The sequence below is a fragment of the Lepus europaeus genome, chromosome 16 (genome assembly GCF_033115175.1).
Source record: "Lepus europaeus isolate LE1 chromosome 16, mLepTim1.pri, whole genome shotgun sequence".
In the NCBI taxonomy this organism is placed as follows: Eukaryota; Metazoa; Chordata; class Mammalia; order Lagomorpha; family Leporidae; genus Lepus; species Lepus europaeus.
In genome coordinates this window covers 87455702-87469810 of record NC_084842.1, presented here as the reverse complement: position 1 = coordinate 87469810, position 14109 = coordinate 87455702, and the positions used below count along the sequence as shown (strand labels likewise).

Sequence of the window (14109 nt, the reverse complement as noted above, 5' to 3'; positions counted from 1 at the left end):
CCCCGCATGATCAGAGGACGAGCTCTTGATGGATGAAATCGGGAGACGTTGAAGATCAGGTGACAAGATTTAAGGTTCCGTCCACCTGGACTATGCAGCAGTTCCACGTTTGCATCATGCCTAGTGAAAGACTCGAAATCACAGAAAGGAGAGCGGACAGAACCTGGCAGAGCGGACGAGCCCAGCACCCAACCAGGGCCTCACAGCCAAGTTCAAAAGCATTGACTGCACGATGTCATTTCACCCACCTTGTGACAAAGGACAAGTAAGGGTAAAAACGTCTGTAAAATATAATTATAATCAGTCCACACTTCATACATGTCAAACCATACTTCTGGGCCCGTGCTGGGGCATAGCGGGTAAAGCTGCCGCCTGCAGTGCCAGCACCCCTATGGGGCCTGTTCGAGTCTCAGCTGCTCCACTTCCCATCCAGCTCCCTGCTAATGCATCCGGTAAAGCAGTGGAAGGGCCGGCGCCGCGGCTCACTAGGCTAATCCTCCGCCTGCAGCACCGGCACACTGGGTTCTAGTCCCGGTTGGGGCACGGGATTCTGTCTCAGTTGCTCCTCTTCCAGTCCAGCTCTCTGCTGTGGCCTGGGAGTGCAGTGGAGGATGGCCCAAGTGCTTGGGCCCTGCACCCCATGGGAGACCAGGAGAAGCACCTGGCTCCTGCCATCGGATCAGCGCGTCGGCTGCGGCGGCCATTGGAGGGTGAACCAACGGCAAAGGAAGACCTTTCTGTCTCTCTCTCTCACTGTCCACTCTGCCTGTCAAAAAAAAGGCAGTGGAGGATGGCCCAAGTGCTTGGGCCCCTAGAGCATGTGGGAGACCCAGAGGAAGCTCTTGGCTGCTGGCTTCCAACTGGCTCAGCCCTGGCTGTGGCAGCCATTTGGAGTGTGAACCAGCGGATGGAAGATTGATCTTCCTCCCACCTCTCAAATAAATAATTAAGTTAAATGTTTTTAAAGATCTCTCTCTTCGGGACCTGGATCCTTGTGTGATCCAGCTCTGGCGTCCTTGTGTGATGTCAGGGTCGCAGGTGGTGACCTAACCCATTGTGCCACAACACTGGCCCCAATAAATAAGTCTTCAAAAAATATATGAGAGACCTGTGCATAGTTCATGGACCTGAGGAATCATCCTAGGATGGCACAACACACAGAGCGGAACAATAAAGGCCCCCAGCTCCCGCCATGACGCTAGGCTGACTCGAAGCCGGGAGGGAAAGGTGTGAGAACAGGTGCAGTCCGTCTGTGGAGACAGATGGGCAGTTTGTAAGGGAAGCGGCGTTAGCACAGCCCAGCCCTCTGAAACGGGCTGCCTCGTGGTCCAGTGTCCAAGCTTGCTTCGGCACAGAGCAGCCATTCACCCAGGTCCCCTGGTCAGTAAAGGGGGAGAACGGACGTGGCCACCCAGTGTGTGCCTTGCGTTTAACACGGGTGCAAGGGCGAACTCCACGCCACTGCCTACGCAGGCCTGCGCAGGTCTCCTGCTGGGGCTGGTGAGCCTGCCCTGGGCCTGCCCAGCGTTCCATGTGGGCGAGCTGAAGCCCGAGAGGGAAGTCAGGGCCAAGGTCAGTTAGTAAGTTGGGGGCGAGTGAGACACGGGTGGCCGCTGACCTTTGATTCACGCGTCAGTCTATTCCTTAGGAACACCCTCAGCCCAGGGCTGGTGTTACCGGCAGCAGGTGAGCCTCGGCCTGCGACGCCGGCGACCCATTCCGGCCCCGGCTGCTCTGCTTTGGATCCAGCTCTCTGCTGTGGCCTGGGAAAGCAGTGGAAGACGGCCTGAGTGCTTGGGCCTCTGCACCCACGTGGGAGACCCGGCTGGAGTTCCAGACCCCTGGCTTTGGCTGTTGTGGGCATTTGAGGGAGTGAACCCGAGGGAGGAAGATTCTCTCTCTCTCTTTTTTTTTTTTTTTTTTTGACAGGCAGAGTGGACAGTGAGAGAGAGAGACAGAGAGAAAGGTCTTCCTTTTTGCCGTTGGTTCACCCTCCAATGGCTGCTGCGGCTGGCACACCGCGCTGATCTGAAGTCAGGAGCCAGGTGCTTCTCCTGGTCTCCCACAAGGGTGCAGGGCCCAAGCACTTGAGCCATCCTCCACTGCACTCCTGGGCCACAGCAGAGAGCTGGCCTGGAAGAGGGGCAACCGGGACAGAATCCGGCGCCCCGACCGGGACTAGAACCCGGTGTGCCGGCGCCGCAAGGCGGAGGATTAGCCTGTTAAGCCACGGCGCCGGCCGATTCTCTCTCTCTCTCTCTCTCTCTCTCTCTCTCTCTCTCTCTCAGTTCCCGCAGAGAAGTAAGAGAGCGTGTGTCCTCCAAAGGGGTCGGTGCAGGGGTTCGGTGGGGGGACTCAGGGGCTCCCGCTCTCACGTCCCCGCCAGTCATGGTGGTCTGTGTCCCTGGTGGAATACGACTCAGCCACGAAAAAGGGTGGAACCGTGGCTCTCGCAACAACGGGATGCAGCTGAGACCTAACGCTGGGTGAAGTGAGCGAGTGCAGGCAGCCGTCCCGTCCCCTGGTGTGCGGTGACAGACCCGGGCGCACAGAGGGCAACGGTGGGAGCGAAATTGGCATCCTGAGGTCTGATTGTTGCTTACAGCGCTTGCCTGTCCTCCTGAGGAGCTGTGGTTTTTCTGCTGACTGTTGGGAAATTCTTTATTTAGCCGAGGCTACGCTTGTGATTGTCAAGTAGTGGAAAGTCTGTCATTGTAGCCGGTGCCGCGGCTCAACAGGCTAATCCTCCGCCTTGCGGCGCCGGCACACCGGGTTCTAGTCCCGGTCAGGATGCCGGATTCTGTCCCGGTTGCCCCTCTTCCAGGCCAGCTCTCTGCTGTGGCCCAGGAAGGCAGTGGAGGATGGCCCAAGTCCTTGGGCCCTGCACCCCATGGGAGACCAGGAGAAGCACCTGGCTCCTGCCATCGGATCAGCGCGGTGCACCGGCCGCAGCGGCCATTGGAGGGTGAACCAACGGCAAAAGGAAGACCTTTCTCTCTGTCTCTCTTTTTTTTTCTTTTCTTTTTTTTGTTTTTTTGTTTTTATTTTTGACAGGCAGAGTGGACAGTAGAGGGAGACAGAGAGAAAGGTCTTCCTTTTTGCCGTTGGTTCACCCTCCAATGGCCGCCGCGGTAGGCGCTCTGCGGCCGGCACACCGCGCTGTTCCGATGGCAGAAGCCAGGTGCTTCTCCTGGTCTCCCGTGGGGTGCTGGGCCCAAGAAATTGGGCCATCCTCCACTGCACTCCCTGGCCACAGCAGAGAGCTGGCCTGGAAGAGGGGCAACCGGGACAGAATCCGATGCCTCGACCGGGACTAGAACCCAGTGTGCTGGCGCCGCAAGGTGGAAGATTAGCCTACTGAGCCGCGGCGCCGGCCTCTCTCTGTCTCTCTCTCACTGTCCACTCTGCCTGTCAAAAAAAAAAAAAAAATCTGTCATTGTAAAAATTAAAATGCAGGGGCAGGTAGGCTAGCAAAGTATCACTATGTCTTAAAACCGTGTATGTGAGATACATGAAATGTGTCCCCTTTATGTAAATTTTTAAAAAGTAAAAAAAAAAACAAAAACAGTGAGTCGAAAGTGCATTGAATGTACCCAATCCATGGCACGCCCCGGCTCAGCAGCCCAGCGCCACTGGAGCCCCAGCCATGTCCCCTGGTGACCGTGACCGTGGCCGATGGTAAGCTGTGCTCGCTGCCAGCCCCGGCATCCCCAGAGGTGGTGGATGGACCTCACCGTGCTAGCCTGGATTTTCCGAGGGGGGTGGGTGAAATCCAAGTTCAAAATGCCAGGTGGGCGGTGCGGTGTCTGCTGGACACGGAGCACTCTTGCAGCAGCCCGGATTTGAAAACTCCCAGGTGGAGCCTCTGCAAGCCAGCGTCGGTCTGTTTATGGCACGCACTGAGGGCGGCACCGGGCCCCTGTGAGCACCGTCGATTTTAGCCACGGCCTCTGCGGCCCAGCACGGCTTGTGTGCGTGGTGGATGCCTGCACATCGCCCGCGGCTGCCATGACAGGGGCAGCAGGGGGCAGTTGGGGGAAGGGGACTCTGCACGCCTGTCACAGAGGCAGGATGGCGGTTTCAGACGACTGTTGGGTGCGGTGTGTGCGTGCACAGGGACATCCGTACCTCCCAGGCGACCTGGCAGCTTCCTTTGAGGACGCTGCTCTCAAGCTGAGGCCTGGAAGAAGACTTGGAGCTGGGCGGGCAGACAGGAAAAGGCGCTGCAGGTGCAGAGGCTGGAGCTGGGCGATCACGGCATGGTCCCACGGCGCGGCTCGGGCAGCCCTGGCCTGCGCTCGCCGCTCACTCAGCGCCCATCTCTCCTTGTGCAGGAGCTGCAGGAGCTGCAGAGGAAGCTGGAGGACCGGCTGGCGCAGCAGGAAACCGCCCAGCAGCAGCAGGCCCTGGAGAGCTGGCAGCGCTGGGTGGCCGACGGGCCCGGGCTGCTGAGCGAGCCTGGGGAGGAGGACCCTGCGGGGCGGGTGTCCGCCACCCTGCAGCAAGCCCTTGGCAAAAGCCAGGAGCTACTGGAACAGTACCAGCAGAGGTAGGCTGGGCGCCCGGGCCTGGGTGGTGGCCTCTCCTGCCCTGGCCTCTCCAGCTCGGCCGGCCGCGCCCACCTGGCCCGTGAGGCTCCACCCGGGCGCTGGCTTGGAGCAGCTGACTCTTCCTGGTGTCCCTCTGTCCTTTATGATTTCCCTTTTGACACCACTGAAGTTTGCTTAGACTAAAATGTTGTGACTGTCTAGATAATTGTAGGCACAGACACCTGGCGTCGTGGTTAGTATGCCCACAGCCCACATCAGAGGGCACGGGTTCGAGCGCCGGCTCCACCCCTGCTCCAGCGTCCCCGAAGGCAGTGGTGATGGCTCCGGTGCGTGGGTCCCTGGTCCTGGCCTCCAGCGGTCGCTGGCCTCTGGGCAGTGGAGCAGACGCTGGGCGCACTCCCTCTTTCTCTCTCATAAGCTAATAAACTCAAAAGTAAGACGCTTTTCTTTAAAAGCCAGTGTAGCTTCACAAGGAATTGCAGAAACAGCATGGAGAGGCCCCCGTGCCTGCCCCCAGCTTCCCCTGTGGTCGGTGTCCTGCAGGCTCGCCGCACACCCTCAGAGCCGGGGGCTGCCGGTGGCACGAGGCCTGAGCTAGCTCGGAGCCATCCAGGCATCACTGTCCATGCAGCATTTTGTAACATCACGACTCACACACGGCGTTCTTTTCTCATCAGCCCTTGGCTCAGCACGAAGACCCTTGGGAAAACTTCGCTTTTTGTAGCTCTAATTTTCCTCTGAGTGTGGTATTGGTGTGAAAAGGACAGGTGCAAACCCCACTCCTGCCCCTGCGATCCCTGGTCTCTGAGTCTACCTGCCTTGGGGAGAAGTTGCGACTTTGTTTCTTGTCATTGCTCCCTGCACAGCACAGGACAGCAGTTAGCTCATGTAGCCCGGATGGGGGTACGCCCAGAAAATTCATGGGGAGTGGGGAGTGCATCCTATGAGAAAAGCTATGTGTGGATTTCAAGAGTGTTTGTACGAGCTGTAACCTTTTAATTCCATTCTCCCATGGACGTTGTAAAGCCCCCTTGTGCCGAGTGTGAGTACTGCAGGTGATGGAGAGATGACACGCACGAGAGGGTGTGTGTTCCATGCAAATGGCGGCACTTTACGTGGGGGCAGGAGATCTGCGCAGGGTGGCATCTATGGGGGTCCCGCAGCCGGCCAGCCCTCGGGGGACCCAGACATGCTTGCCCCGGACGCGGGGTGAGCCGTTTCTGAAAACACGCACGCAAGTTCATCGGCAGGAAGTAGACCAGATGCTAGTGGGTGATGAGGTTACAGGAGTTTACTTGATTTAATTGTGGTTTTCTGCCCGAACACAACATCCAAGCACAGTTCTGTCCCCGAGGTGGTTGTGTGGTGGCCTCTGAGTTTGTGCTCAGAGGGAAGTGTGTGCAAATGCTGGCTCTGGGTGGGCTGGGAGGTGTGGGGGTGTGGCCCCGTGTGCTCCTGCCTGTAGCCAGCCAGGGCCTGCACAAGGATTGAGCCAAAGCCAGGAGCCCGGAACTGCATCAGGGTCTGGCGTCTGGGGGGGGCGGGGAGGGGGAGCCAAGTACCTAAGCTCTCACTGCTGCCCCCCAGAGTGAGCATGCGCAGGAAGCTGGAGCGGGGGCGGAGCTGGGACTTGAACTCCGCCACTGCAGTACGGGATGCAGGCGTCCCACGCGGCGGCTCCACTGAAGCACCGGACGCCTGCCCCCGAGGGCAGTTGGCTTTAGTTGGCTCGTGGTGGTACCGAGAACCTGGGAAGGGGCACTGGCCAACCTTGTGGCCGCGCTTAGAAAATGCCGCTGGGCCCGCCTTACAGTGGGCGTGGATCCCCGATCTCCATCTTCTTGGTCACGGCCTTGGACTGCTGGGCTTTTCACGGTGGGGTCCCAGGGCTCCCTGCAGAGTCACAGAGAAGTCCCCTGGCTGTGCCTGTGAACCCCCCCTCCAAGGAGCCTGTCCCTGGCGAGCCCTCGCTGATCCAGCATTTGCTTCTCTCTCTCTTTAAAGATTTATTTTATTTATTTGAAAGGCAGAGTTACAGAAAAGCAGAGGCAGAGAGAGGGGGAGAGAGAGAGAGAGAGAGGTCTTCCATCCATTGGTTCATTCCCCAGATGACCGCAACAGCCGGAGCTGTGCCGATCCAAAGCCAGGAGCCAGGAGATGCTTCCGAGTCTCCCACACAGGTGCAGGGGCCCAAGCACTTGGCCCATCCCCCACTGCTTTCCCAGGCCACAGCAGAGAGCTGGATCGGAAGTGGAGCAGCTGGACGCGAACTGGCGCCCATGTGGGATGCCGGCGCTGCAGACTGGGGCTTTAGCCCGCTGCGCCACGCCGGCCCCTGCTCGCCCAGCTCCTCACGAGGTTTTACTTCACTGCAGCTGCAGAGAGGAGCAGCAGAGCGGCGCCGTCCTGGAGGATCTGCTGGAGAAGCTGGAGGTGGACACGGTCGGGGCGCTGTGCAGCCAGGTGGGCCGGGCTGGCGGGCGGGCGGCTCCTCCCGGAGGGCGGGGCTGTGCAGCCAGGTGGGCCGGGCTCGCTGGCGGCTCCTCCCCGGAGGGCGGGGCTGTGCAGCCAGGTGGGCCGGGCTGGCTGGCGGGCGGGCAGCTCCTCCCCAGAGGGCGGGGCTGTGCAGCCAGGTGGGCCGGGCTCGCTGGTGGGCGGCCCCTCCCCGGAGGGCGGGGCTGAGGAAGCTGGCCTGGGGGACCACAGCCATGCCACTGCCCTCGACCCTGCGTGTCAGCGGGCTGCGCGTCCAAGGCTTCCACCTAAGTCTGGTCGCTGTCCCTCAACAACACAACACTGGGCATGGCTTTTACCTGTGGGGCAGGAGGCTGTGTGGCCGTGCGAACGCGCTCAGCAAAACCACACCAGCCTGCATCAGAGACCTGAGCATCATCCGATTCTGCTACCCATGGGGTCCTGCCAACCACTGAGCCGCGGAGAGCAGGGGTCCCCTGCTATCCGTATTTCCCGGTGGGTTTCTTCGTGTGGTCTGGCAGGTCCCCAGGCCTTCCCCCTTTGCCTCAGTTCCACCGGGAGCAAAGCTGGGAAGAGTTGGGCCTGAGAAAGAGCCGAGTGAGGTTGCAGCCACGTCTTAGCTGCCTCGGGTGAGACCGGCCGACCCTTCTCTTCCTTGGCTGAGTGGCAGGTGCACCACCCTTCCTCCTGGGGACAGAGCCCCTGGGTGCTGTGTCCAGGGTGACCTGCCGAGCCGCTCACCTGGCAGCCTGCTACGGGATGTGCTTTATCTGCGTCCCGAGGGACACTTCCTGTGTGTCCCCATTTCTGGGGGTCACAGGGAGCATGGCTGAGGGCCCGGGCTCTGCGCTTGGCACCGCATCTGCTGTGGGTGCCGGCTGGCTTTGCTGCAGGATGCCGTGATGGGGACCACACCCTGCGACCGGCTCACGGCCCAGTGCAGGTGCCCTGCTTCCCCTTGTCATCAAGGAAACAAGGGCCCCCAAGCCCTGCAGCATCCCCAGGAGGGGCCCGCGAGCCCTCAGGCTGCAGAGGGGAGAAGGGGCTGGGAACCCTCGGGCGTCCAGCCCCCAGCGTTGGCCATAGTTGTCACAGTCACGCCCAGCTCCAAAGGGACTCTTTTCCTGTGGCTGCCGTAACAAAGGCCACAGCAGTGGACACTCTGTGGGTCACGTGTCCAACTCAGGCGCTCCAGGCTAGAATCCAGGTGTCGGCCTGTCGGCGGTGATGGGGTTGGGGTGGGGGCGGCTCTCCTGCTCACTCACGTCACGGGATGGATTCGGTTCGTCACACTCCCCGTTTCCTTGCTGGTGGCCAGCCGGGGCCGCTCCCAGCGTCCGGGGCTCCTGTGTTCCTTGTCTCAAGGCCCCTCCCTTCATCTTCAAAGCCAGCAGTGTCTGCTCCCTGGGAAGTCCCCTTTGCCGTGGACTGGGACGGGGCATCTCTGGGTGGCTGGGGTGCCCGGATTCTGCCCTGGCTAGCCCTGGGGGCATCGGCGCCATGGTCAACCCGACGAGCTGACCTGGGCGCCGTGGGTATTTAGAAGCAGGCTGCTCCGCCCGTCTCCGCCGCCACCGAACCTGGTGCGGGACGCCTTTCCCCTGCTCTCTCGCTTGCTACCAGTGGCCGGTTCTTCCGCCCAAGGAAATCTTCCAAAAAATGGGTTTGGTTCTTCCAGGACTTCCCGTCCCGCTGCAGATGTCAGCCACGGCTCTTACCGCGGCACAGGGGCCCTTGGTGATCTGACACCCTGCTCCCCGGCCCCTCACCGCCCCCGCCACTGCCTCACCCCAGGGCCTTTGCTCTGCTGTCCCTCGTTGCACGCGCCCTTCCGCTCCACACCGCCGCGCGTCTGTACTTCCTGCAGGTCTCTGCTCGGATGTCACCTTCCCCGGCCACTGTCTTCAATGTGTCCCTTCATCCTGCCCGAGTTTTCACACTCAGGCTTACTCTCCTCTGCCGGCCAGAGCTTGGTCTAGGGAGGTTTGCACACCGCCCGAGCGAGCCTTGAGAAGCTGACCAAATAGAATTTTCTGACAGCTCTGTGGATGTGGGAAGCCGTTTTCCAAACAGAGCTGCTAAAACATTCGTTACCCCGGGGGTGAACGTCCCGGGCATGTGCTAAATTAAAAGCGGTGGGGGTTTGAGCCGCCTCCGCTGCCTCCCGCAGGAGCTGAGGCTGGTGTGCTACCTCTGCAAGATGACCCTGGTGCCCGGGGCCACGCTGCGCCGGCTGCTGAGCCTGGTGCTGCCCACCGCCTCGCAGCCGCAGCTGCTGGCCCTGCTGGACGCGGCCAGCGAGAAGCATTCGGACCACGCGGCGGAGAACGAGGGCGGCGGGGAGCCGGCGGAGCTGGCCAGGAGGCGGTGAGTGCGCGCCGGGGCTGCCTGTGGCTGCAGGCGCCGGGCTGTGCAGGGGAGTCCTGGGGAGGGGAGCGGCCCCCTGCCTGGCCCTCTGCTGTCAGAGTCCTTCAGTCATCCGTCCGTGCTTTCTGTTTTGCCACCAATGTGCTTTTTGTTAGGATGTTGAGCAAACGGGCCCACCCTGGGCCACTCAAAGGTCATCGGAGCCCGTTGGGAAAAATAAAGGTGACAAATGCATACAAGGAAAAATACCCATGGCTGTACCACCCGCACAGAAGGGATTTGACCCCAGGGCCAGCACAGAGCCCCCTCCTCCCCTCTCATCCCTCACGTCACCCCAGGCGCACACCCAGCACTCGGCCTCACCCTGCCTCGCCCACCTCCCGGGCCTGCTCCACGCTGTCTCAGCATCGCGTCTGCTGTCTGAGCCCCAGGCCTGGGCGGGGCGGAAGTGATGCAGACCTGCCAACCAGAGTGCATGGCACTCAGAGTCCACGGCCACCCAGAGTGCATGGCCGCCAAGAGTCCACGGCCACCCAGACTCCATGGCACCCAGAGTATACAACACCCTGAGTGCACGGCCACCCACAGCGCACAGCCCGTGGCAGGGGAAGCTGGTCCACACCCAGGACAGTTCATGGAGCCCTCAGGGATGCCCTGCAGCTCCCTTCTCAAATGCCCCGCCTCTAGGCTGCCTTCCTCTGCTGGCGTCACCTGTCACCATCTGTGATCCCATAAGGGTGGAGAGAGCACTGTGACCAGGCCCCTGGAGACCCTGGTCACCATGTGTTGGGTGAAAAGAGATAACATGGGGAAAACAGGGCTTTCTGGTGTCGCCAGAGGTCCCGGATCACTCGCTGCGGAATGTTCTAGTGCTTCGGAAGGAAATGACTCTCCCTTCTCCCTGCCAGGAAGCACCAGGGCTGGTGGCAAGCCTTAGAGCGCAGACTGCGAGAAGACCTGAGCAGCAGGGGCTTTGAAAAGAGGCTGTGGTTTCGCCAGAGGAAGGAGAGGTAACGGCGCACCTGCCGGGGCGGGGGGGGGGGGGGGGGGAGGGCTGCTGCATGCTGGGGTGGCCGCGGGCGGAAGCCCAGAAGCCGCTACGGACGGCCCAGGTCTCTTCCCTGAGGACCACGGCTCTGTGTTCCGTGGGCTTAGTTTCCAAGCTGAAGCTAAGGCTGCAGCCACCGGGGGCAGAATGTTCTAGCACGTGTGAGCATTTTAATGGCTGCATTTGCTGTATTCGCTGGCTATTTTAATAGGAGATCATTAAAAGCTGAAAATAATGAGAATTCCTGATGGCTGCTCCCAGAGCTGTTTCGCTGCTGGCTGCATTGCATCTTCTAGAGAGCGCGGCTCAGACGCAGAGGCGGGGAGTGGGGTCGGGTGCAGAGGCTGGGAGTGGGGTCTGGTGCAGAGGCTGGGATTGGGGTCCGGTGCAGAGGCCTCAGCATGTGGCCATGGGGCTTGAGGCCATCTGACGCGATCGCTTTAATTCCCGAGACGTGCAGGTGTGTGCTGCCTCCACCCACACCTGTGCTTTTGGGCTGGAGGCACCGTGCACCTGCAGAGAGGCTGTGTCCCACGGCGCCGGGCTGCAGACCCTGCTCTGGTCACTGCTCGCAAGTCAGCGGGAGGGACCTCCGCTCGCCGGCAGCTTATAGCTGGCACATGCCCGGTGACAGTGGCTCTGTCCTGCCCTGTGGCTTTTAGGTTGTGTGGGTCTCTCACAGGTAGTCAGAGGCACTGTCACATCCAGCCAGCAACTCGGGGTGGACGGCTATGGACAGACTCCCAGTAATCCTTTTAGGGGGGCTACTCCTGAAGTGTGCTGCCCCGTTCCATCTCAGCGCCCCTCGCCTAACTCTGCAGGTTGCTTTGTAACCCTGTTCCATGGGCCTGCTGTGGGGGAGACCCACACAGTCTTCAGCCACTGGAGAGAGGGCCAGGGAGCCCTGGCTTGCAGCATAGCTGATTTCCACGACATAAACCCGCCCTCCAATTGCACCCTGGCATCGTGGCGGCTTGTAGAATTCTGAACGTGTGGCTGTCACAGCCAGGAGGGGTTGACTGCAGCCTGCCGCGGGCGCAGGGCCCCCCAGCGAGCACAGGAGCAGTCCTTCCTGTGGTGTGGCACGGGGCCGGGGGCCGTGGGGACGCAGAAGGGCACCCTCCTGTCCCGTCGGAACCCTCGGCTAGGGAGGACGTCCAATGTGACCCTGTGTTCTGTCTCCAGCATATTGAAGAAGGCGTGTCCGCCGCTCAGAGAGAGGACCATGTTCTCTGCGAAAGGCAGCTGGCCACAGCTGTCCCTGGAGCCCGTCGGCGAGCCGGCGCCCGTGCCCGTGGTCGGGCTGGAGGCCATCGACGTGTTCAACACCGGGGAGAAGCTCTTCATTTTCCGAAGTCCGCAGGAGCCGGAGATCTCGCTGCGCGTTCCGCCCAGGAGGAAGAGGAAGAACTTTCTGAACGCCAAAAAGGCCGCTCGGGCCGCGGCCGTGGGCCGGCAAGAGGGGAAGGCCCACGGCGGCCTCTGAGGCTGGATCGTCATCTCCTGCCCACCGTGCGCGTGGCCCGTGCGTGTGGCCCGTGCGCGGCTGCAAGTTCAGGCTGTGCCTGTGGAGGACCCAGATCCTCTGGCGTCCAGGGACGCAGTTTGTGGATTGCCCGACGGCACTGGCTGTGGCATCATAAAGACTCGAGCAGCCCGTCCTTTCCGTCCCCTCACCAGGGGTCTGGGGGAGACCCGCACCCCCCAGTTCTCACGCCCCACCCGGCTGCCTGCCACGGACTCCGTCCACGGCCACGGCCAGGCTCTGTGCTCTTCTTTCTGCATTTGTTACACATTCTGCTTTTATACAGGAAACTTAAAAAAAAATTTTTACACACGGTTCTTCATAAAGGACTGACCTGTTTGAAAACACTTGGTGTGTCTTGGTCCTGTTATGGCGCCGATGCTGGTTAGCACTGAGCCCAGACTGCTCGGTGCTGGTTCAGCAGGGTGGGTGCGAGGGAACAGAGTTACTCCAGAAACCGGACGTGGTGCAGGGGAAGACAGAGCTCCCTGCTTCCAAATTTGCAGCTCAGCAGGAGGACTTGTGACAGGGGGAGGGGAGTCGGGGGAGGTTATGGCAGCTCCCTGGGTTTCCAGGGTCGCTTTCTGGGGGGGGGGGGGGGGTCTTTGATTTTTTTTTTTTTTTTATTTGAAAGAGTTACAGTGAGAGGTAGAGACACAGAGAGAGGTCTTCCATCTGATGGTTCACTCCCCAACTGGCTGCAATGGCCAGAGCTGCGCCAATCCGAAGCCAGGAGCCAAGAGCTTCTTCCGGGTTTCCCACGTGGGTGCAGGGGCCCAAGCACTTGGGCCATCTTCTACTGCTTTCCCAGGCCATAGCAGAGAGCTGGTTTGGAAGTGGAGCAGCCAGGACTAGAACCGGCACCCATATGGGATGCCAGCGCTTCAGGCCAGAGCTTTAACTTGCTGCGCCACAGCACCGGCCCCTTGGGGAGTCTTTGATACAGGACAGCTGTTGGGGGCTGGCGGTCGGAAAAACTCCTTCCTTGTTGGGTCTGCTGTTCCAGCCCCCCCCCTGCAGTCACCCCGGAAGTGGCAGTCTGCACCCGCCGAGCAGGCATTCCCATTCGTGCTCTGCAGTGGGCGTTGGCTGTTGGGATGCCGCAAGCAGACGCAGAGGCAGTGTGTTTCCAGTTGCATACCCGTGGCGAGCCCAGGGTTAGAATGCAGAAGGAGAGGAATTCTGTCCCACGAGAGATCCGCCGCTGAACAGGGACTTTGCAGAAGGTTCCAGGGGTGGCTGCCTGCAGTCCTAACGTGCTGCCACTGGCCGTGTCCCCCAGCGCTGGTGGATAGCCACGAGCAGAGAGAAGAGTTGACGAGGCCAGTTTTCCCATCTAGAAGATCTAGGTGGTCACACGCGGGGTGGGGGAGTGGAAGGTGCACCCCGCAGACCTGAGTTCCAATCTTGGGCGCTCCCTGTGGGCCGTGGGCTCCTGGGCGAGTCGCTGGCCTTTCTGAGCGTCTTTTTCCTTCCCGGCAGAATGGCGAGAACCCCGGTAGTCAGGATTAGAAGCAGCCGGACGTGTGGAGCTGTCGGTGGTGACCGTGTTCCTGTCGGCTAGCTCGCTGCTTTTGCAGGGCCTCTGCTGGAGTCATGCACAGTTGAAAGGAGATTGCACGGAAGGATTTAAAAAAAAATAGCTCCAAAGTACAGGCTGGGAGCTGATTGAAGAGGCCATTAGCAGCCAAAGGAGGTGCCCCAGCAGGTCAGAGCCCAGCAGGTCAGAGCCCAGCATCGGAACCTGGTAACAGCGCCCTCTGTTGGTGGACAGGAGAGCCCAGCCTCGGATTCGCCTCATGGCACAGGTGCTGGGCAACCAGATGGATGGGGTTGGAGCTGTGAGAGTGTGCAAGCCCCACAAGTGTCCACTGAGTGTTGTCTGCTTGCACCCTGATGGCTCACTCACAAAATCTGTATGGAGAAGGAGGCTTCAAAAATTTCATAGGGAAAATTATACATATCATGAAAAATCTAGGCATGGATTTTAAAACTTTTTTGCAGAAAAACTATCTAATTGTTTTAAGTTGGTTGGAGAGAGAGAGAGAGAGAGAGAGAGAGAGAGTGTCCCACCCACTGTATTACTCCCCAAATCCCCACAACAGCCGGGGTTAGGCCAAGCTGAAGCCAGGACCCAGCAACTC

The 14109-nt window shown here is 60.4% G+C and overlaps 1 protein-coding gene across 3 annotated transcripts in view; it reads left to right on the top strand.

Annotated features, from left to right (window-relative positions):
• The window catches only part of EVC2 (EvC ciliary complex subunit 2), a 79190-nt gene extending 66885 nt beyond the window's left edge, over positions 1–12305 (top strand). For 2 of the 3 annotated variants that reach the window (XM_062213004.1, XM_062213003.1), the window contains exons 18-22: positions 4335–4549; positions 6926–7013; positions 9196–9392; positions 10301–10402; positions 11626–12305. In XM_062213004.1, the coding sequence (XP_062068988.1) occupies positions 4335–4549; positions 6926–7013; positions 9196–9392; positions 10301–10402; positions 11626–11926 (903 nt within the window). In that variant the 3' untranslated portion in view covers positions 11927–12305. Of the gene's footprint in view, positions 1–4334; positions 4550–6925; positions 7014–7374; positions 7930–9195; positions 9393–10300; positions 10403–11625 lie in introns of those variants that run through there. The other variant, XM_062213005.1, reaches the window with a different exon arrangement.
• Positions 12306–14109: the final 1804 nt, after the last annotated feature.